This window comes from Salvelinus sp. IW2-2015, linkage group LG16 (assembly GCF_002910315.2).
Source record: "Salvelinus sp. IW2-2015 linkage group LG16, ASM291031v2, whole genome shotgun sequence".
Lineage (NCBI taxonomy): Eukaryota > Metazoa > Chordata > Actinopteri > Salmoniformes > Salmonidae > Salvelinus > Salvelinus sp. IW2-2015.
Window position 1 is genome coordinate 26,090,916 of NC_036856.1, and position 23,633 is coordinate 26,114,548.

Consider the following 23,633-nt stretch of genomic DNA (forward strand, 5'->3'; position numbering starts at 1 on the left):
CTTCATTCAGTGACAGTGACTCTGTGTGAAGTGGGTATAAGTGTGTTAGTGCTACAACTGTGGAAGACTGCAAACAGGCCCTCAGGTCTGCACTCCGCTGCTAAGAGAACTCCCAGTGCCCAAATATTTAATGAGTCCTTCAACTCCCCTGCTCTCTCTTCTCTTTTTCTCTGCTTTGGCAAGGGTGTTTTTCACGTTCCAATTGGATGAGCTGTCTATGTCAATGGCTTTTGAGCACCATATGTGTCTATTTGTAAAGTTAATGCACATGTGTATCTCCTCTACTTAGAGAAACTGACACTTTAAGAGACTGGAGGTGCACGTCTGTTTCAGTTTCTGTCACTATGTCCAGCATAAAATACCCCTCCACCGTGTGTGTGCGCGTACATGTGTCCGTGTGTGACAAAGAGAGGTGCTGGGGGGGGGGGATTAGTGAATGATGGTGTGAAAGAGTGTGGCCCTGTGGACGAGGAGTCCTCCAGTAAATAAGAAGCTGTTTGTTGAGCCCAGAGGAGATGGGGGGTGGGTGGTGCTTTCATCTAAAGGTCACAGGAGGACAGAGGTGGGCTTTGTGTTCACCACAGGATGCTATTAAACTAAAGCCAAACAGAGAGCCTTGTGGGTAAAGGTGCTGCTATCATCTGGTCCCCTGGGCCCAGCATTTCTACAGAAATGACCCTGCAACACACGAGGAGAGAGAGCAGAGAAAATGGGACAATAGAATGTTACCTGGCTTATCGCACTACTTCTGCCACTCTCTAGTTTCCATTGTCCAACAAGAAGACTGTTTCAGTGATGTCCAGTGAGGAAGCAGTGTTTGTGGTTATTGACCAGTGAGTTGTTGTTGCAGTGAGGAGAAGTGGCACCGGTACAGGGAMTACGGGGAGATGAGACACTGAGAGAAGAGAGACAGAGACTAAGAGGGGAGACATGCAGTCTCACGCAGGTACAACACACAACACACACTCCTACACACATTGTTGAGGTAGACAGTGTAAGCAACCAGTGATTGTCTGCATCTGTTAACAGTAGCAGCAGGAGAAGACATGAGAGTAAGGAGGGGGACAGCCAACCTATCTGAGCCCACAGTGACTCTCACCAGCCAATAGGAGGCCCCGGTGTGACCCTCATGCGTTCTGTTTAACCTGTCAGAGACTGGATGGCTTCTCTTGATATTAATATGTTTTAGTTTACTTAAAAAACTAATAATTGTTTTATGTTTACGTTGAATACAACCTGTATATTTTGTCTCACCTGAGAGAGGAGTTTGTTTTGTTGCATTTAAGAGATAGGTTTGGATAAAGGAGCTGACTGGACCTCAGCTGAATAGTTAGAATTTCAGTGAGCTGTGCTAAATAATATCTTATCCCAGGTCATTTAACATGAACCCAAACCCCCAACCCTTGCCAAAGCTCTCAGACAAGTGTCCTTTTCCAATGACTTTATTGATTATTTTGCCAAAGGTACCATCAGATATACTACGCAGGCCGAAGCATGTGACAGAACCGCGTTAAATGGCCCTAGACCAGACACATCCACGGAAACACACAGAAACCAAGTCAGGTTTTGTTTTTTTTCAAAAGTAGGAAAATCAGTAAGGCCTCCACGATGTCACCTTAATATTACTTTTAACAGATTATGAACACATTTTTACTTAGTTTTTTTTACTATACTTTTGCCCGTGTTTTGATAATTTAGCAACAGCTTCTGAAAACATCTCAACACAAACGGCTACTTGGCAATGTGTCTTCAGTCCAACAGATGAAGATGATAACCACTGTTAGTACAAACGTAATAAAGCCTATATTGAAAGGCCATCAAACAAACATTGAAAGAAATAGAAACATAGTACAATTGCTTGAATCAGTATTTTTTTTAGATAGCCAACATTTACAATAAAGAAATGTGAGTCCAATTAAATGCATACTCTAACATAGAACCAATGGAATTGGCAACTTGTGTCCCCTCCCAACCACCCACCCCCCTCATTGGATGCATTGTCATCGAACAAGCCTCTCCTCCAATCAGAATGCTCCGAACATCCCAGGGGTAGGGCCACAGATCCAGCTCCTCCCAGCTCAGTGTCTCTGGGAGGTTTGGTCAAATTCCAGTCACATGGATGGTTGGCCTCCTCTGAACTCCTGACAAAGTCTCAGCTGTCCATCAGGTGTCAGGGTTCTTAAGGTCCGCCTTCCATAGCTACATCACTAGTGAAAGCCCATCCCATACGGTAGGGCTCAGCGTTGTAATCCAGTTAAAAGCTCCGCCCACATTCCTGGGTCAGTGTTGGCCCCTCCCTGTGGCTGCAGCGGGGCTACAGCAGAGTTCCGGGCCAGGACACGATGGTCAGGGTGATTCTGCCCCGCAGCTCCTTCAGCAGACGCACCAGGGCTGTGTGGGTCATCCCCCACGTACTCTTGCCATTCACCTCCAGCAGAATGTCCCCACATCTACACACACAGAACAGGGGGGGTTAATGCAGGGTTTAACAACCATAGAGATGGACTCAGTATAGTAAAGGAGGCCCATATAGCAATGCTAGCAGTGTGTAAATACAAGACTACTGTAACGATAAGGTAAATACTGGATATAATTTGTCACAGAAAAATAGAAGATTCAGCAAACATGCAGTGATATAGGTCCTCTGGCCAGTGTGTGAGATATAGGTTTAGTTGTCTGTACCGTATCCTGCCGTCGTTGTAGGCTGGTGTGCCCTCCACGATGGAACGGATGAAGAAGGACTGATTGCAGTTGACCTCCTCCTGCCCCCCCACGATGCTGAAGCCCAGGCTGCCTGAGGTGCTCCGGCGCAGCACAATGTCTTTGCAGCAGTACAGGTGCCTGCAAGGGACAAAAAGGGGGATTAGGAAATCTCTAGACTGCTGCCAGCATTCAAATGTGTGCCCATCCTGTACTGTGTGCACATATGCAGSAGTGAGATTGCAGAGTCCCGTGGCAGTCTGTCATAAAAAAACAACGGCTTGGCTGTCATTCAATGAGAATGGAGAYATGGCTTTTCCTCCCAGGTGAGGCAGAGCTGTGAAAATACAGTGCTGAGAAGGGAGGGATTTTATAATCAGTCTCTCACACTGCCCGGGGGTGAGTGAAAATTACATTCAAATCCTGTTGGAACTGTTGCCCATTTGGACTGAATTCCCATGGTGAATCACTAGTTGGTTTTCACTTTTCTAATCAATTTTGCCGGTTGGGGAGAAATTGAGTTTCTATTTTACTCCAGTAGTTAAAAAAATTAATAATTACAGTAAGGGCAGGTTTTTATACCAGCAGTGGCAGATCTGTAGAGAAATGGACATACCCAGGGATGCAAACTAAGAATAAAAGTTTTGGGGGGGGACTTTGGATCACTACTGGCTGTAAACGAGTGACGCGCGTTTGTAAGCAAACGAGTGATGCGCGTTTGTAAGCGAACGAATGATGTATGTTTGGTTGAACGAGTGATGCGCGTTTGGAGCAATACTGGCTGTATCCAAGGCTCAGCCAATCGTTCACTTAACAACAGAATGCAACACGCGACTGAAGAAAGAAGAGACAACCAATTTGCTTGTTACAGAATCTGCGTACGCTCTGGAAAGACAGCGTAGGGTGCAAAGGCAGTTTGCCAGTTACAGCAGTGCATCCCTGAACGATAACGAAGAGGTAGGTGAGAAGCCTGACCACAGAGATAGGTGAGAAGGTGATGAAGTGTGCTTCATGAGCTGTAACCGAAAAACCACTGGCATTTGAAAAGTTTAAGGTGAGGGAGAAAGTGTGGTGGAACAATTATTGTTACCATTGTTAAGTATCTTGCTATAGTAGCTGGATCGAATTCTCTGTTAGCTAGCCAGAGAAATGTTGAGCAACATTAGCCAACTTAGCTGATCAAATAATTGWGTTTACTGTTTGAAAATTAGCTGGCTAATAAAGTCAGACAGCTAGCTAGCTAACGTTACAACATCAGATGAGCTAACGTTAGTAACCTAACCAATACGCTATAATATTAACTGGTATACGACTCCTGCCGCTCCTAAAGTAATAACGCGTTAGTTGCTTACTGGACCCTGGYAATCTGTGTGAAATGTTAACTAGCTAACGAACTAACTACTATCTGTGAACWAWTTTTTTCCCTCTACAGTATGTGGTTAATTTTCAGAATGAGAGAATTTGGTGAAAATGAGGTGTTGCTTGTTGAACAAGTSGATTCAGGGATCAAGTGTAGCTGGAGCTGGGCCTGACTTATGCTGTAGGCCAATAGAGGTGAAAGAAACACCACACACTTTCCCTGTTTTAATACAGTGGATCTAAAGGTGTATGCCAGGTGTACTCTCTGCCTGAAAGAGATCAATTATGCCAAAAAAAGGTATCATGCTCTGCTGGCACGTTGTAGAACAGATGTCCACAGGCAGAAAGTGAACAATGTAATAACGTGCAGTGTATCCCAAAGATATTGCTTTTGTTGTGTTGAAATTGACARTAACACTTTTGTGTGAGTGAGGGGGGATTATTACATTTTTTACTCAGTGAACGTTATTTTTGCACACATGTAGCCTTGTGCACTTGATCGATGTCTRCTGTAGTGGCCACTATAATAGAGTGAAAATAGAATGCCTGTTTGTTTCATTCTATTTCTACTTTTTTCCCAAGTGCAATATTTAGATGTGTGTGTGTGTGGTCACAAGTGTTCTATTATAAAGGCTGTCATGGCTAACTGCAATATTAGTGTATTGTTTTTTTCTCAAGACTTGAGTGTCATGTGCAGTAAGTCTAGGCAACAAATAACATTGGGTTGCTTTSCTTACATTCTTTAGCTGTGAGTTAGGTTCACATTAACCACTTTTTATTTTACACACAGAGACTGATCATGTARATCATTTTCTTTGTTGTTTAATTAGTTAAAACCTGCATTTCTCCCTAGCAGGGATTTTTTGCATGTTTCTGTGCAAAAAAAAAGTATCACCTTTTTGGGCACTCACCAGTTTGCATCCCTGGGCATATCCCTCACTCTGCCAGAATCTGAACTCTATCCAAACGAGAGACGTAGAAGGGGTTTAATCCCTCAATCCAGCAACTCTGCTACACATCACACCCCAGGAGATGGGAAGATTTGTCTGATGAGCAAATCAACTTTAAAGATGGCAAGGTAAGCCGTTTAAAAGAGAATGATGGAGAGTGTCAGTGACCACTTTCTGAGACTGGGATGTGAGGAAGAGGATGAGCAAGAGACTGAAGGCCATGGCGAGAAGGCCAGAATAGACACTAGTGTCTATTCATCATTATGAACTGGGTGGTTTGAGCTCTGAATGATGATTGGCTGACAGCCGTGGTATATCAGACCATATACCAAGTGTATGACGAAACATGTATTTTTATTGCTCTAATTACRTTGGTAACCTGTTTATAATAGCAATAAGGTACCTCGGGGGTTTGTCGTATATGGCCAATATACCACGACTAAGGGCTGTATCCAGGCACTCCATGTTGCATCATGCGTAAGAACATCCCTTAGCCGTGGTATATTGGCTATATACCACACCCCCTCGGGCCTTATTGCTTAATCCTGTCATCACCCTCCTTCTCCCCTTCCCTCTGTCCCATATCGGCCTTGTAATGTAGCCTGTTACCTCTTTAGGTCTCTCTGTACCCTTCCATATCTGTTGGCTAGTGCTTTTCATTAAGGGCCTTCACTCAAGTAGCAAGCCAACACCTAACTATGTTCATCAACTCATTAAGTACATTGTTCTGTCAAAGGGGGCTTAAAAAATATGCCAAACAGAGGCTATTGGTGTCTGGGCAACCGTATGGTTAAGACTGTGTCCTTAACATTGTGAGTGTAGTGTATATAATTATCATTCCTCCTCTCCCATCTGGCCCAGTCAAACACTGAGCTGGTCAGGTCAGAAGAGACTGAGATTGGAGAAGAGAACATTTGTGCATATGACATTTTAGTCATTTAGCAGACGCTCTTATCCAGAGCGACTTACAGTTAGTAGATTCATCTTAAGATAGCTAGGTGAGACCACATATCACAGTCATAGTACATTTTTCCTCAATATAGAAGTTATCAGCAAAGATGGTGCTAGTAGAACAAGATAAGCGCAAGGTTTCTGAGATATAGAATAGGAAGGCTAGCTGAGGGGTACTGCTACTCACCTGGGCAGCTGCAACCATGACACCCACAGTGGGGAGTAGTCATCGGTGTGTGGCAGCTTTGCAAGGCTTTGCTTGGTGCTGTCGGTGGGCGAGGGTGGCGAGGGGAACTCTGGCTGGCTCTCCTCCGGAGGCCTCATCTCCAGGACCTTGAGCACCACGGGGGAGGTGGTGTTCTTCAGGTTGGCCACAGCCTCGCCCCGCGTCACCCCCGTCAGGTCCAGTCCGTTAACGTGCAGGCAGAGATGTCACCTGCAGGCAGAGGGGAGGACAGAACACAGCACCACTTAGTGTAACGGATGTGAAATGGCTAGCTAGTTAGCGGGTACGCGCTAGTAGCATTTCAATCAGTTACGTCACTTGCTCTGAAACCAATATGTAGTGTTGCCCTTGCTCTGCAAGGGCCGTGGCCTTGTTGGAGCGATGGGTAACGATGCTTCGTGGGCGACGTTGTTGATGTGTGCAGAGGGTCCCTGGTTCCGCCCGTGTCGGGCGAGAGGGACGCCGTTAAAGTTATACTGTTACATTGATGCTGTTGACCCGGTCACTGGTTGCTGCGGAAAAGGAGGAGGTTGAAAGGGGGGTGAGTGTAACGGATGTGAAATGGCTAGCTAGTTAGCGGGTACGCGCTAGTAGCATTTCAATCAGTTACGTCACTTGCCTCTGAAACCAATATGTAGTGTTGGCTTGCTCTTCAAGGGCCGCGGCTTTTGTGAGCGAGGAGGTAACGACGCTTCGAGGGCGACTGTTGTTGATGTGTGCAGAGGGTCCCTGGTTCGCGCCCGTGTCTTGGGCGACGGGACGCGATCTAAGTTATTACGTTACATTAGCACAGTGTTGTTGCCCTGACCACTGTCTGATTCTGATGCCTTTCAAAAGCAAAAKTTCCCAGGGACAAGGACTCGTCTCGTCTGCCTATTGAATATTCAATCTTCTCTCGCAGGAACACAAAGCAGTGGGACCAAATAACTTCCAGATAATCAAAGTGGGCTTAGACAGTGCTGTACACATAGCACTGCACCGCAGCACACTGCACAGCCAGCTGCTATCTGGAGTGGAGGCTCGCTCAAAGGACAACATCCACCCCCTTTGATTAGGATGCACTATGCAAATTCCCACACACGCTAGGGTACAATCTGGTTAATTATTATGTAGACAGCTGTATACACAAACATATGCATGTTACTGATACACACAGGAATGCACAGGAATACAGACTCAGAATTATGCTTTTGATAAAGGCTAGGGGAATAACACTAAATATCATACTCTACCTGTCTCACTCACTCACACACACACACAGATGTAGAGTATTGTGTATTCAGAAGGTGGTACACCCTGGTCTGGTCTCTCTGTACTGTGGTTATCTGAGGCGGATCCCTAGGATGAGTAGTTCTGGGTTTAAATGCCTCCACTGCCCTTTGATGTCTGGCCCGGCACAGAGCGCTCCCTCAGATGTTCTGACATCCCACACCCAGACACCCAAACACACACACACACACCTATACTCTCACACACTGCAGTATATAACCGTAACAGGCCTGCCACAAGTGTATCCAATCATTTTGGGAGTCTGTTTGTGTTTGGTCTATTTCAGAGTTGACTGATTTTGTATAATGAGCTGATAAAATGCAGCCTGTCATTTCCTCTGGAACCTACTTAACAAAATCTGAGTGTGGTGTGTGTTTGTGTGTGTGTCAGTGGTTGTGTGTGTCGGTGGGTGTGTGTGTTATACTTAATTTGGCGAGCCCTGAACAGTAACCACCCCTGCGTTTCCTGTTGAATAAATAAGCTTGGTAATGAAACAGGAATTTGAGTGTTTCTTCTCAATCACCCTGTCTGTTCTACACAAGGGACATGTCACACACACATGACGCCTGTCTGCAGTACCAGCTCTGGCATCATGAAGACCAGCAGGGACTGCATGGAACAGAGAAACTATCAAAGTCAATATTGGAGCAATTCAGCTAAATTCCCTGCCAGAACATTGGATTTGATTTACTGTATGACTGAGTGAGAGTGAAAGAGMGAGAGAGACTGTGTGAGTGTGTATAATTGTATGAGTGTGTTTGAGACTGTGGTGTTTAAGGTTTATCACCAGGCTGGTACCTTTGCGGATAGATCCCTCCTGTCCCACCACTCCGTTGGGGTCGACGTTAGTGACGTAGACAGGGAGGTCCCAGCCGCGGGAGGACATGCCCCCTGCCACTGTCATCCCCAGGGAGTCATGGGGCTCCTTGGCCAGCGTCACCGTCTTCTCATAACATGCCGGCTTCTCACATGAGTCCTGCAGAGGGGACAAGACAGAGGGGAGGGGTGCAATGTGAGAAATGTTAAGGGTTAAACTGAAATAGATTTGTGTTTACAATAGTGTTTATTGGTGTTAAGGGTTAAACTGTAATAATGAGTGTTTATCGGTGTTGTTTGTTTGTGTCCAGTGTGTTTTCTTGTGTTTTGTGTGAGAATGTGTGTGTGTGAGTGTATTTTTGTGTCTGTAATTGTATCTCTGTGCCTGTGTTGAAATTAAAGAATTGTACAGTATGGTCCTGTTTTTCTTCCAGTAAAACAAGGATTGCTGACGGCCATGGAGTTCCTTCCTAGGCTTGGCTTGGTTTCCCTCCAACAGACACAAACACAGCCACTAGAAGCCAACCAATATTAAAACACAATATGAAGCCAACTTCATTAAGGGGGCAGTGTAGTTAAACCCATGGTCGAAATATCACTCTGAAATTGTGAAAACAATGATAATGCCCTTTTTGTGTAAGAGCTAAGGCACGTTCAACAAGGGGAATAGTTTGCAAAAGTTTGCTAATGTTAGCTTAAGCTCGTGAACATAATTTTTTTTTAAATGCAGTTTGTGGCAAACGTTCGCACACATAAGCTAACAGCCCGAAGAGGTAGTGTGCGGTGAACAGAAAATTGACTGGGTTTAAGTAAATTTATATTATTTACATACTGTATGTATTGAATAACTACACGTTATAGACATTATATGAATCATGTATGGTTTTTCTTMATTGCTTCTATTTGTTTTTCACATTGTTTTTGTTTTTCCATCTTATTTGACCCTCGTCTTGGCAAGGCGAGGAGATGCACAACAAGATAGTCGGGCTACTGGTTTAAAAGGTAGTTTGCCATCTACGCCAACTTGTACAGTAGCCTAGCTACTATCACAAAATCATTATAGCAAGTGTGTCATTACTTAACTAGATACCCAAATGTWAATTTTCTTGTTGATCAAGAATTGGATATCGATGATGGAGAAAAGCATAGGTGAGGATTAACGTTAGCTACATTATGCGATCTAACTAAGTTACCTAGCTAGCGTAATAGTTTCCCCTTTCATCTGTGGTTAGGTGTTACACAATATTGTTGTCAAGTTATGAAGACTAGTTATCTATATCTGGATTTAACACAGTAGCTATGTATTAGCTAACTCGATCACCTTGAGACCCCATACAGGGGGGACATGTAACTACATTCACACAATCCTAAAGTTAACAATTAAGAGGTTAAATAAATCTGATCCTGTATCAGTGGTTAGGGGAGGCTTGGTTCTTCTCAGGTTTGAACCTGTCCATGCACGTACTGTAGCTCTCAGACCAGTCTCTCTGTATTAAACAGACCACTGAATAACAGGAACACATCCCACAATTATTATTAGTGTTGGCTAGCTGTAACATACAGTTTATAGATTTCTATTCAGTTAAGTACGGGGAGGCTCAAGTGGAGTGTTAAGTTTTAAAGCAGCTATGTATAAATCAGGTGGATTTCAGTGGACTCACTCAGCAGTGCTGTCACTAATAGAGGAGAAGTTTGAGAGCCCTGTTATCAAGGAGAAGGAGGCATGGTGTATGGTGGCCAAAAAACAGAGCAATGGATATGTGGTGCAGTGGCAGACATGCAACAGTAAATAGAGCCTTAGACACCTGTATGTATTGCAATCTATTTTCGATTGTTCAACTGAATATTTATGTATCAGTTTAATACAGACCAACATGTGTAATGATGTTTTGATGTAATTAGGAATGCATATATAATCTTGAGATTAAGAGAGCATAATTTGCCTTTTTTAGCCGCTAGGCGCTAGCTAGATCAGTTTGTACTATGCTTTTGCATCTAAGATGTCTTGCATCTAAGAGGTCTTGCATCTTGCGTGTGTTTTTACTCAGGTATAAGGCTATCCTCAACAGTCATACGAAAACCGGCCAAGGAGGAGGTCTTGTTTCTTTGTTCACTGACACACATCCCAACACCTCCACCTACATACACCTGCAGACCACAAAATTCCAACTTACATCCACAAAAACTGCACACCCAACTCTTACCCTCCTCACACTGACAAACACCCCAAAAACTCCACCCACACACAGCCACGAGCACATACAGCACCCAACCTTCACATTCCTCACACTGACACCCACACACAGCCCATGAGAACCTAAAAGGTCAACCAAGAAAAGTGTGACCGCAACCGTCGAGGCGAAAATGAAGGAAATGCTCAGCCTGCAGACATAGCACCCAGATTCAGCAAGACAGGAACTCTCTCTTGGAAAAGTTTACTCATGCTTTGCAGCGTATCACTGAGCAGTGATTGTGAAAATTTAAGTAAATMGTTTTTATTGAATGAGCAGTGAAAACAGTTTGAGTGAGCAGTGATTTTTAATTGAAGTAAATGTTTTTTTCAATGAGCAGTGATTGTTATTGAAGCAAATTAGTTTTGGAATAAGCAGTGAGTATGTTTTAAAGTCTAGCAAATCAGTTATGTTTCAAAATTGTATATTCGTGTTATTCATAAATACAATATCATTAAAAAAGTATTACATTTTCTCTGTCAGTTATTTTTTTGTTCTCTATTCAAGTTCATTCTGGAATAAAGTTAGTCTATTACATTTTTATTTATTTAATCTAAACCATTAAAAGTGCTATTTCTTAAAGAAATGGACACCAGAACAATTTTCTCCATCGTGCATCAACAATTATTTTATTGTTTAGAGCCGGCCCATTTTGTTGTCCCTCTTCTGGGCAGCCTGGTTACGTAGAGCCACTCTGTTGTCTGCATGATTAGGGACTGGCTCGATGTTACGTGCCTGTKCCACAACATAGTCCTCATCCAAGTCCTCTGTGATGCSCTCATGGATGAGGGCCATTTTGTGGAGGGCACAGGCACTGGCGAGGACATCTGGAATCTTCTACAGCAGCAGCATGTCAAGATGTTGGAGCCTCCTCCAAATGCACTTTAAGAGGCCAACGGATCTCTCGATCTGGACTCGGGTGGAGCCGTGGATTGCATTGAATCGCTTGTGGTCGTCCACTGGGTGACCATTGTCCCTGAGTGGGACAATAAGATCCAGGCTTAGGGGATAAGAGGGTGGGCATCTAGGTCCTGTACACCCTGCATCATGCACAGAACCAGCGTTTCCCAGCGAAGTTGGCTGTCTCATACAGCTTGCAGCTGGAAGCTGGGCTGGCTTTTCGGTTATTGTAGGCATCCCGATGTTCTGAGGGCCCCCTGATGGTAATGTGGGTGCCATCTATGCACCCAATCACACCAGGGAACCCTCTGATACCCTGTAACTATTTGCCTCCAGAACTGAAAACTRGGTGGGTGTTGGCCACTTGAGGTAGGTGGGCATCAGCTGGTTCTGGCCATCTACTATTTGGAGCAGTTGGCCAACAGCCAGAGAGAGGCCAACACACAATCCTCCAGTAGTTCTCCTCTGTATGGAACCAGAGGGATGAGTTCCTCACGCAATATCTGAAAAACAGCAAAATTGGATTTTGTCATCTTAGAGTTTTGTCCTGCCTTTGTTCTGTGTGTAAGACAGAGGCAAATAGCAATGATACAATGATGTATTATTCATTATAGGCTACATTGTACTTAATTTTTTWACATTTTAATTATTTCCCCTTTGTGCAACTGTCGATAGATAAGGGGCCGTATAAATAATATGCTTAATGTACAGCCGTCTGGTTGGTTGACTGTACACCCCACACACACAGCTGTCTGGTTGGTTGACTGTACACCCCACACACACAGCTGTCTGGTTGGTCAATTAACTAAGAGTGGGATGCATTCGTGCTTATAGATAACGTTAGCTAGCTACATCATTGGGGATTTTTGTGACACAACTTTATTTAGGCTAGTTTAATCTAAACAACGAGATCATCTACACATGCAAATTACCTGCAAGGTTTCTTGGCTCATCATAAAATGAGATCGAAAGGCAAAGTCGTTGTATCGAGGGATGACTTCCTCCACATAACCCTTAAGTCTTCCAATCGGATGCTCACTTTTTCTTGTCAATACACACTAAAATAAGTAGCCACTACGTGACATCAGTACTAGAGTCTAAAGAGTCATCGATTATTGCAGAAGCTGCAGCTAAAATCAACATTTTACGTGTTCTATCCATTGTTTTACCAGAAAGAATCTGTTGAAAACAAACATAGTTCGCCGTGAGCGTTCACAAACAGAAGTCTTGTTGAATGCACCTCTGTTTGAACAAAAATAAAATGTATCTGGAATTTCAGCCTGTTCAGGTGGGATGGAACTTTTGTCCCACATCATGATGTCACAATGTGATCTGATTATAATAGACCATTGACTGACTGTTCATCTGTGTAAGGGGGTGTGCTCTAGACCATCCTATCAGTCTGAGCATTTCAAGGGCCAAAGAAGAACAATAAATACTGAGTGTACAAAACATTAGGAACATCTTCCTAATATTGAGTTGCACCCCTGTTTTCCCTCAGAACAGCCTCAATTCGCCAGGGCATGGACACTACAAGGTATTGAAAGCGTTCCATGTTGACTCCAATGCTTCCCACAGTTGTGTCAAGTTGGCTGGATTTCCTTTGGGTGGTGGACCATTCTTGATACACACAGGGAACTGTTGAGCATGTTCTTGACACACTCAAACTGGTGCCTACTACCATACCCCGTTCAAAGGCATTTACTCTCTGAATGGCACACATACACAATCCATGTCTCAATAGTCTCAATGCTTAAAAATAATTATTTCACCTGTCTCCTCCCCTTTATCTACAGTGATTGAAGTGGATTTAACAGGTGACATCCATAAGGGATCATAGCTTTTACCTGGATTCACCTGGTCAGTCTAKGTCATGGAAAGAGCAGGTGTTCGTAATGTTTTTTTCATTAAATGAACACAGACAGTGATTTATTAGACATCCAGTGATGATTTAAAATACAATTACAAAGACTGCATGGGGGCTTTAAGACCAATATTACATCACAATATAAAGGTCTGGTTAGATTTAGTCTAAATATGATCTATAGTCCTGCTGAAGGTGGCTTAGCTTATCTCAGAATGATAATACGTTGTTATTGTTGCTACCTGCTATCTCTGCAGGGTTCTTTCTATTACAGCCTCATTCTCTCTCAACTAGCTTTGATGCCAAGGACTTTACCTGAAGAATACAGTACCACTCCACTCTGGCGTCACACATTCTCCAGTTTTAACAATGTGTCTGAGAGAATTAGCACCTCAAATAGAGAAAGTGAGAAGAAAGCGAGACGAGAGCTGTGAAGTTGATCATCATCAGAACAACGGAATTCGTCAGCTCCAATAATGAGCTGGAGAAAATCCTGTTTTAGCGTGGAGGTGTGTACATCCTGACGATGTTTTCTTCATGGATAATAGGCTCAGAGAGAGAGAGGCGGCTGCTCTGGGAAAACGCACATGGCTCTCTGAGAGGAGCGGAACACTTTGGCACAGTCAGGGATGACACGGTCCTCTTTGATGGAAGAATAGTACGGCTCAGGATCATTTTCACATAAAAAGGAATATTTAACATGATAAGAAGAGGCAGGAATACAAAGAGCTCTTTCAGTCTGTATCGCTGAAGCATTACAGATTGCGCAATATAAATGTTAAGGTAATTTCCGATTGAGCCGACATATGCAGCGTTTCCCGTAAATGCTGTCTCCGCTAATGCAGGAACATTGCCTTTACATTTCAATCATGCTGTAATGCTGAACTTCGCAATACGAATTGAATAGAGCTCAAAGTCTGGGGTTTTAGTGTGTGTATAACCTCAAGAAAAGCTCTTCAAACAAACCTGTGTCTGTGTTTTTGTGTTTGTTTGTGTGTGTGCCTATGCTTGTGCGTGCGTCATGCATTTTATGCATAGCTAACCAGTAGCGTATGCTCCATGTCCACTGGGGAGTATGGAGGGGGGCCGTCCATGCCCCATGGAGCCTCCTGCAGAATGTCAGGCGTGGGTAAACAGATCTGACGAGACACTATGAAGTGTACCTGCTCCTCACTCGCCTACAGGAGACAAACAGACAAACACAACCAAGCTCAGAACCAGACAGACACACATAGCAATTAAAAAAGAGTGACAAACTAAAAACAGTCACTTTGTAGAAGAATATCATGGTTGAGCCCCATAAATAAACATTGAATACAGCTTCACTGAAGTTGATCCAGATATCCAAACAAGCACTTAATAAAAACAACTTCACTGCCACATAACTAGACTCAGACACAGAAACTATAACAGCTCAAACAGGCCCATCATTCTCATCCCAGATGCTATATTGAGGGTAGAGTATGAGCGGCAATTCCATGATAATGGAACGCTTTGACTAATTTCTTTCACTTTAAAATGTATGCCAAACAAAAAGCATTGATTTCAAAGTTTAACAAACCATACAACTCCATGCACAAGGACTATTTTTTAACAATTTAGACTAACATTTACAAACATTTATTTTGTGGAAGAACTGTGCAGAAGCAAACTTTGGTAAAATCTCCCTTAGGTTTTTATGTGACCACGTCTGCAGAAATAATGTGTTGTAAGCTACTGTATGACATGGCACCTTGAGTTTGAAAAGAAAATATTTTTTGTTATTTTACGACAGTAAGTGAAGTGGACTTACACCCGGTAATGGAATTACGGTAAAGGAATTACATCATGAATTGCATTCATTTCTGGTAGATTGTCACGCCCTGACCTTAGAGAGACGTTTTATTTCTCTATTTGGTGAGGTCAGGGTGTAATGTGGGGTGGGCATTCTATGTTTTGTATTTCTTTGTGTTTGGCCGAGTGTGGTTCCCAATCAGAGGCAGCTGTCTATCGTTGTCTCTGATTGGGAATCATACTTAGGTAGCCTTTTTTCCCACCTATGTTGTGGGATCTTGTTTTTGTACAGCTCTTGTAGCCTACGGAACGGTACGTTCGTTTTGGTTTCTCTTTGTTATTTTGTTGCTGGTTCTCATTTAAATAAATATGATGACCACAAATTACGCTGCGCCTTGGTCTCCTTCAAACAACGCACGTTACATAGATGTTTTCTAAGACCCCGTTTCCATCGGTCTATTCAGAAATCAAAGCCTTTACTTTTGCATATTTTTTCAGTTGGAATTTTATGCATCAATGCCTTAATTTCTCCCTTAGCTTTCACTTGACACCCAATTTGAAATAATCCTATGAACTTCACATGTTGGTGCTCATACATAGAAATGCCCTGAGGTAAACCTGTGTTTATACCTCCTTTTATTACATTTTATACCTCCTCCTACCAACCCCTTAAGACAGCTCAAGGGGGGAAAAAATCACCCACACAGAGCTTGGCCAGGCTGTAAAATATGTAAAACATTTATTACCCCTGAGAGGTTTACACAAATAATAAACAAGTGTGGTGTACAAAACACTCTCACTCACACACACATTTCAATTGCACCCTTTAACTTGCTTCAGGAAGCAGCCTGTTTAGTGTGACTCACCCCCATTTTCTCTTCTCTTCTCTCTCATAATACTGCAGTCTCTCTGCTGCCCTCACGCTCTCACTATGACTTTTCCAACTTCAACTCAAAAACTCACCTTTAAACTTATTTTTCTAACAATCTGTATTTTTCACCTCTCAACCTTTCCTCTAACTTTCTTTTTCATGCTCTTTATTACTCTCTTTTGTCTCTTTTTCAGGCTGTATGTCCACCCACTCACACAGCGACTCACTCCCTCGTTCACTCGGATGAACATGCACACTCTCGCACATACACTCACAGGCACATGCACACACATTTGTGAGTACACACACACAGCTCGCCCTCCCGTGTTGCTCATTTGAGAGTGCCTGTGCTCTCTGTGCCGCAGAGCTGCCTCCTAAATTACCCAGTCCAGCTCATTATCGCCTTAATTTGACTAATTTAATCGGTTTCCAGCCAGTTCTTAATCTCTGAGAACAACAATCTGCTGTGTGTCATGTTGGGTCCTCAGAGAACCCCAAGAGCAAACCAGTCTCCTCAGACAAAAACCCAGAGAGCACAGCTATAGCTACATCCCACAGTCAACCAGAAACACACCACCGCAATTACCCAGCATCCACCAAGAAGCAGAGCCTCAGCCAAGCAGTAGAGCAGTGCCCAGTCGACCACAGACACACAACAATTAACCACAATTAACCTCAATGGACAGCCAACAGAGTGCAATTAACCAGAACCACACACCACTATTAGCCATAATATCACAGGACCCAGAGACAAGAAATACATACCATTACCAACTATTGTAAACCACAACCAACCAATGCTCCCTAACCTCTAACCCCTGCAGACTGACCTGGATGAGTAAAGCGGCGTGTTCTGGTGCTCCGTAGCGCAGGTCGTGTCCATTGATGGCGAGGACACGGTCGTTGACRCTGAGCTGCCCGTCGTGTGCCGCCAGGCCGCCCTCCAGCAGGTGGAAGATAAAGACTCCATGTTCCTCTGGTCGTCTCACCAGCTTGATGCCCAGCTGCTCCTCTGGGGTGCTCTTAGCCAGGACCACGTGGATGCTGTCGTCCCTCAAGGGTTGGCTATGGGGGAGGCCATGAGGCGGATAGCCCCCGGCTGCGTCGTGGGGGTGCCCGTGGTGCCCGGAGTGTGAGCGGTAACGGTGGCGCTGCTCTCTCAGCACTGTGAGTCGCAGCAGCTGGCAAGGCTGTTTGAGGGTGGCCAGGGCGTAGCAGTGGGGCACATTGCTGATGTCTATGCCATTCACCTGAAGATGAGAGGGAGATGTGGAGTTAAGTCACAGATKATATGCTGCGATGAGAAATTCAAACACACAACACATACAGGGAAATGGGATACCTAGTCAGTTGCACAACTGAATGCATTTGACCGAAATATGTCTTCCACATTTAACCCAACCCCTCTGAATCAAAGAGCTGCGGAGGTGCCCGGGGAGTGGGCAGAACGGCACATTTTTCCACCTTTCCAACTCGTGGATTCGAACCAGTGACCTGCCAGTTACTGGTCCAACATTCTTCACCACTAGGCTACCTGCCGCCCCTGTCACATACATGCCGAATAGTATTCCACCTTACTTTGAACAAAAACTGACCTTGAGTATTATGTCTCCGGGCAGCAGGCGTCCGTCCCGGGCGATTACCCCCTCCCTGTAGATGTCCTGGATGAGGATACGCACCAGGGGGGTCTCGTTGCCCCCCACGATGCTGATGGCCAGGGGCTCCGAGGGCTCATGGTTGATCTTAATACTGGTGACCTCACCATCAGGGATCAGGTGATGGAGCTGGGGTAGAGCCAGCACTGAGAGTGAAGGAGGGAAATATACAGTACCAGTCAAAAGTTTGGACACACCCACTCATTCCAGGGTTTTTCTTTATTTTTATTTTTATCAAATCTATGAAATAACACATATGGAATCATGTAGTAACCAAAAAGGGGTTAAACAAATCGAAATATAATTTACATTTGAGATTCTTTGAAGTAGCCACCCTTTGCCTTAATGGCAGCTTTGTCTAGTACTGTATAAATAAATAAATAAATATATATAATATATATATTTATTATTGCCTCCGCACTGTATAAATATTTATTTATTTATTTATTTATTTATTTATACAGTACTAGACAAAGCTGCCATTAAATCTCAAATGTAAAATATATTTTGATTTGTTTAACCCTTTTTTGGTTACTACATGATTCCATGTGTGTTATTTCATAGATTTGATAAAAATAAAAATAAATATATAGAGAGAGAGAGAGAGAGAGAGAGATAATGAGGGAGGGAGAGAAGTAGTGTGTTACTCTGATTTCTATGATGAAAAGGAACTCTCACAGAGGCAGAATGCAAGGCCAAGGAGAAAGCAAAAGAAACAGAGAGAGAGAGCTAGAAATAGACAGAGGGAGGAAGCCAGAGAGGCCGCGTAGAGAGGTTTAGCATTGAAGCAGCTGGCTCTGCTCCCCCAGGTTAGTAAAACAAGCTTGTACAAGCCTAAGGGGAAAATCCACTTGGCTGATCATCCTTCCACATGTTTGTATCATTAGTCACATATATCTATATGTACCAAGTATGCTTGGGAAAACCCTCACATTGACTTTTCCACAAGGTTATTGCTTGGGTGGAGATAAAATCACACACACGTTTATACAGATACACACTGACTGTACTGACAGAGAACTGAGATATAAAGTTCCCACAAATACACAACCACAGCCTCATACTGTACACACTGCCGTTCAAAAAATTGCGGTCACCTAGAAATGTCCTTGTTTTTGAAAGAAAAGCAAAWWTTTTTGTCCATTAAAATAACATAAAATTGATCAGAAATACAGTGTAGACATTGTTAATGTTGTAAATGACTATTGTAGCTGGAAACGGCTGATTTTTAAAGGAATATCTACATAGGCGTACAGAGAGCCATTATCAGCAACCATCACTCCTGTGTTCCAATGGCACGTTGTGTTAGCTAATCCAAGTTTATCATTTTAAAAGGCTAATTGATCATTAGAAAACCCTTTCACAATTATGTTAGCACAGCTGACAACTGTTGTTCTGTTTAAAGAAGCAATAAAACTGGTCTTCTTTAGACTAGTTATGTATCTGGAGCATCAGCAAAATGACCAGAAACAAATAACTTTCTTCTGAAACTCGTCAGTCTATTCTTGTTCTGAGAAATGAAGGCTATTCCATGCGAGAAATAGCCAAGAAACTGAAGATCTCGTACAACGCTGTGTACTACTTCCTTCACAGAACAGTGCAAACTGTCTCTAACCAGAATAGAAAGAGGAGTGGGAGGCCTTGGTGCACAACTGAACAAGAGGACAAGTACATTGGAGTGTCTAGTTTGAGAAACAGACGCCTCACAAGTCCTCAACTGGCAGCTTCATTAAATAGTACTTGCAAAACACCAGTCTCAACGTCAACAGTTGAGGAGGCGACTCCGGGATGCTGGCCTTCTAGGCAGAGMWKCTCTGTCCAGTGTCTGTGTTCTTTTGCCCATCTTAATCTTTTCTTTTTATTGGCCAGTCTGAGATATGGCTTTCTCTTTGCACCTCAACTCACAGGTGCACCTGTGTAATGATCATGCTGTTTAATGAGCTTCTTGATATACCACACCTGTCAGGTGGATGGATTTTCTTGCCAAAGGAGAAATGCTCACTAACAGGGACGTAAACAAATTTGTGCACAAAATCTGACAGTGTATGGAACATTTATGGGATTTTTATTTCAGCACATGAAACATGGGACCAACACTTTACATGTTGCGTTCATATTTTTGTTCAGTGTAAATGATCCTTATATCTTCTTCTTTGTGCTATTTTTAATCATCGCACAAACTCAGTAACGTAATCTGATTACTTTCACTTACTTTCCCTTTAAGCGGCATTAGAACAGGGGTGTCAAACACATTCCATGGAGGGCCTAATGTCTTCTGGTTTTAGTTTTTTCCTTTAAATTAAGACCTAGACAACCAGGTGACCTTAATCAATCAAGTACAGCGGAGAAGCGAAAACTCGCAGACACAGAAAACTTCCCTCCATGGAATAATCTCTCAAGGACAAGATTACTTTTATCATTATATTTGCCTGTATTTACCCCCACAAAATGAAACTTTAATTAGCTTATAATGTGGCTGTCATAAAGAACTACAAATGTTATGATGATCTGGATAAGACTGCCGAATCGAGGCAAGGTTAGCTACATCTAATGTTAGCTACATTAGTAATGTATAAATGGGCAAAATGTCTTTAAATTTACAATTCTGTGAACTGCCTTGTGCTCTACATCTATCAGATGTTCTACAGTGCCTTCAGAAATGTCACTGGCTTACACACAATACCCCATAATGTCAAAGTGGAATTATGTTTTTCAATTTACAAGTCAATAAGTATTCAACCCCTTTGTTATGGCATGCCTAAATAGGAGAAAACAAATGTTTAACAAGTCACATAATACATTGCATGGACTCACACTGTGTGCAATAGTAGTGTTTAACATGATTTTTGAATGACTGACTCATCTCTGTACCCTACACATAAAATTATCTGTGAGGTCCCTTAGTCCAGCAGGTAATTTCAAACACAGATTCAACCACAAAGACCAAGGAGGTTTTCCAATGCCTTTAAAAGAAGGGCACCTATTGGTAGGTGGGTAAAAAAAAGCAGGCATTGAATATCCCTTTGAGCATGGTGAAGTTATTAATTACAATTTGGAATGTGTATCAATACACCCAGTCACTACAAAGATAAAGGTGTCCTTCCTAACTCAGTTGCTGGAGAGGAAGGAAACCACTCAGGGATTTCACCATAAGACCAAAGGTGATTTTAAAACAGTTACAGAGTTTAATGGCTGTGATAGGAGAAAATTGTGGGTGGATCAACAACATTGTAGTTACTCCACAATACAATACTAACCCAATTGACAGAGTGAAAAGAAGGAAGCCTGTATAGAATACAAATATTCTTAAACATGCATCCTGTTTGCAACAAGGCACTAAAGTAATATTGCAAAAAAATTGGAAAAGTTTTTGTCCTGAATATAAAGTGTGTGTTTGGGGCAAATYCAATACAGTACCACTCTCCATATTTTCAAGCATAGTGGTGGCTGCATCGTGTTATGGGTATACTTGTTAAGGACTGGGGAGTTTTTCAGGATAAAAAAGAAGCGGAATGGAGCTAAGCACAGGAGAAATCCTAGAGAAAAACTTGGTTCAGTCTGCTTTCCACCAGACACTGGGAGATTAATTCACCTTACAGCAGGAGAATAACCTTAAACAGACGACCGAATCTACATTGGAGTTGCTTACCAAGAAGACAGTAAATGTTCTTGAGTGGCCGAGTTACAGTTTTGACTTAAATCTACTTGAAAATCTATGGCAAGACCTGAAACTGGTTGTCTAGCTATGAGAAACAACCAAGGTGACAGAGCTTGAAGAATTTTGAAAATAATAATGGGCAAATGTTGCACAATCCAGGTGTGAAAAGCTCTTAGAGACATACCCAGAAAAACTCACAGCTTAAATTGCTGCCAAAGGTGCTCCCACAAACTATTGACTCAGGGGTGCGAATACTTTTGTAAGTTAGATATTTCTGTATTTCATTTTCAATACATTGACAAACATTTCTAAAAACATGTTTTCACATTGTCATTATGGGGGGTAGATAGCTGAGATAAAAACAAATATTCAATACATTTTGAATTCAGGTTGTAACACAACAAAATGTGGAATAAGTCAAGGGGTGTGAATACTTTCTGAAGGCACTGTATCTCTCAACCTCTCCCTCCCTGTTCATTCTCCCTTTCTTTCTCTCTGGCTCACTCTCTCCCCCTATCTCTCTTGTTCCATAGCCCCAGTCCCTAGTTCTAATCGCGCTGCAGTTTCTCCCTTCCAAAGTCAATATCTTCTCTTCATTGCTTCCAGGGAGAAGATCACATTAACACACAGACCTGTGGTTGTTATATAACTTCTCTTTCTCTCTCTCTTCTCTCTCTCTTCTCTCTTCTCTCTTCTCTCTCTCTCTCTCTCTCTCTCTCTCTCTCTTCTCTCTCTCTCTCTCTCTCTCTCTCTCTCTCTCTCTCTCTCTCTCTCTCTCTCTCTCTCTCTCTCTCTTCTCCTCTCTCTCCTTCTCTTCTCTCTCTCTCTCTTCTCTCTCTCTCTCTCTCTCTTCCTCTCTCTCTTCTCTCTCTCTTCCTTTCTCATCTCCATCTGTTTCCTCTGTATCCCACACTGTACTATACAGTATCTCCCCTCCTCTTCTCCTACTATCCTTCTCTCTCTCTCACACCATCGCTCACTTCTTTCGCTCACTCTCTTGCTGCTACTTCTTCACCTCTCTCATACTCTCGCTCACTCTCGCTCAACTCTCATCTCTCACTCTCTCACTCACTCACTCTCTCACTCTCTCACTCTCTCACTCACTCTTCCCTCCAGTCCCATGGCCTCATCATCACCATCATAAACAGTACAGCTCATCCTTTCACTACTCATCCTAATCTTCACGACTCCTTCCATCCTTCTCATTCTCCATGGTCGTCCTGTATACTGCATCCCTCTGAAATAGATCTTGTATGCCTCTGAAATAGTTTCTGTTTGCCTCTGAAATCATTTCTGTATGCCTCTGAAATCATTTGTATGCCTTGAAATAGATCTTGTATGCCTCTGAAATAGTTTCTGTTTGCCTCTGAAATCATTTCTGTATGCCTATGAATCATTTTGTATGCTCTAGAATCATTTCTGTATGCCTCTGAAATAGATTCTGTATGTGTCTGAAATAGATTCTGTATGCCTCTGAAATAGATTCTGTATGCCTCTGAATAGATTCTGTATGTGTCTGAAATAGATTCTGTATGCCTTCTGAAATAGATTCTGTATGCCTCTGAAATAGATTCTGTATGCCTCTGAAATAGATTCTGTATGTGTCTGAAACAGATTATGTATGTGTCTGAATAGATTCTGTATGCCTCTGAAATAGATTCTGTATGCTTCTGAAATAGATTCTGTATCCCTCTGCAATAAACACAGTAACACATTATCCCTCTACAAATCATATATTCTCACAAGGCCTGCTATTAGCCCCATAGGCTCCTTCATCACCCTGTATCTGGCCTGGTTGATCCTGGCTAGGTGAGGAGGTAGAGGAGGGACCAGCAGCTCTCTGTCCATGTCCCCTGGAGGTCCCTCTCTCTCCTCCAACCTAGCCCACAGGCTGCAATCTCCCATCTGATCACTCTCTTCTGTTCTGTTTTGTCTGGGGGACCAGTGGACTCTTATGCAATGTGCAGCTGAATTATTAAAGGAACATATGTTGCTGCAGTTACGTCGTGGGGCTATCAAGCAGTGAATCATCACTAAAGGAACAGAGGGAGGGAGGCAGGGGACATCGCAGTGTACTCAGCACAGAGCCAAGGAACTGCTCACAAATACATGCACAAAAAAACAAACACAGCAGACATTTACATAAACACAGACACACACAAATCAATGCAAGCACAGCATGCACACCACACAGAAAATGTACTGAGCTCAAATCACACGCACACTAAAACCTCTACAGGAATCACAAAAACTGCAGACACAGCATAAAGAGCACTTGATATCATACGGGAACTGAATACAACCCCCACTGATGTCATACTGAACTAAACACAACCCCACTGACGTCACTAAAAACTAAATATACGAACTAAACACAACCCACTGACTTCATACTGAACTAACACACCCC

General features: G+C 43.0%; 1 protein-coding gene across 5 annotated transcripts in view; it reads right to left on the reverse strand.

The window, feature by feature from the left end:
- Positions 1–1,426: 1,426 nt before the first annotated feature.
- Positions 1,427–23,633, reverse strand: part of LOC111975781 (E3 ubiquitin-protein ligase LNX) — an 80,996-nt gene continuing 58,789 nt past the window's right edge. For 4 of the 5 annotated variants that reach the window (XM_024004363.2, XM_024004360.2, XM_024004359.2 and 1 more), the window contains exons 5-8: positions 17,506–17,711; positions 16,741–17,160; positions 14,310–14,444; positions 6,961–8,431 (exon numbers count right to left, since the gene is read on the reverse strand). In XM_024004363.2, coding sequence (XP_023860131.2) covers positions 8,108–8,431; positions 14,310–14,444; positions 16,741–17,160; positions 17,506–17,711 — 1,085 coding nt within the window. In that variant the 3' untranslated portion in view covers positions 6,961–8,107. Of the gene's footprint in view, positions 2,451–2,682; positions 2,842–6,147; positions 6,380–6,960; positions 8,432–14,309; positions 14,445–16,740; positions 17,161–17,505; positions 17,712–23,633 lie in introns of those variants that run through there. The other variant, XM_070447633.1, reaches the window with a different exon arrangement.